This window comes from Tupaia chinensis, unplaced genomic scaffold (assembly GCF_000334495.1).
Source record: "Tupaia chinensis unplaced genomic scaffold, TupChi_1.0 Scaffold000323_1, whole genome shotgun sequence".
Taxonomy (NCBI): domain Eukaryota; kingdom Metazoa; phylum Chordata; class Mammalia; order Scandentia; family Tupaiidae; genus Tupaia; species Tupaia belangeri.
In genome coordinates, this window is record NW_006159817.1 from 1,127,458 (window position 1) to 1,127,843 (window position 386).

Genomic DNA, 386 nt, shown 5'->3' on the forward strand with positions numbered 1-386 from the left:
GGAGGGGCTGTCGCAGGTTTGGGAGGAAACCTGGCGCGGTCGGCGGTAGCCTGAGCGGACTGAACCGGCCTCGGGATCGGAGAGACCTCAGGCTGCCCCTGACGCCGCGTTCTCCTCTCCCACCCGTCCCCCCTCAGTGTCATCCTGTACGGACCGCAGTTTGTCCCCGGACCTCCAGGACCCACTGCAGGACGACCCCAAGGAGACCGATAACTCGACCTCGTCGGATAAGGAGACCGCCAACAACGAGAACGAAGAGCAGAACTCTGGCACCAAGCGGCGCGGCCCGCGCACCACCATTAAAGCCAAGCAGCTGGAGACGCTCAAGGCCGCCTTCGCCGCCACGCCCAAGCCCACGCGCCACATCCGCGCGCAGCTGGCGCAGG

The 386-nt window shown here is 66.8% G+C and overlaps 1 protein-coding gene across 1 annotated transcript in view; it reads left to right on the top strand.

Moving 5' to 3' along the window:
- LHX5 (LIM homeobox 5) overlaps positions 1-386 on the top strand; it is a 20,760-nt gene that overhangs the window by 4,753 nt on the left and 15,621 nt on the right. The window contains exon 3 of the mRNA XM_027773122.1: positions 138-379. Coding sequence (XP_027628923.1) covers positions 138-379 — 242 coding nt within the window. The remainder of the gene's footprint in view (positions 1-137; positions 380-386) is intronic.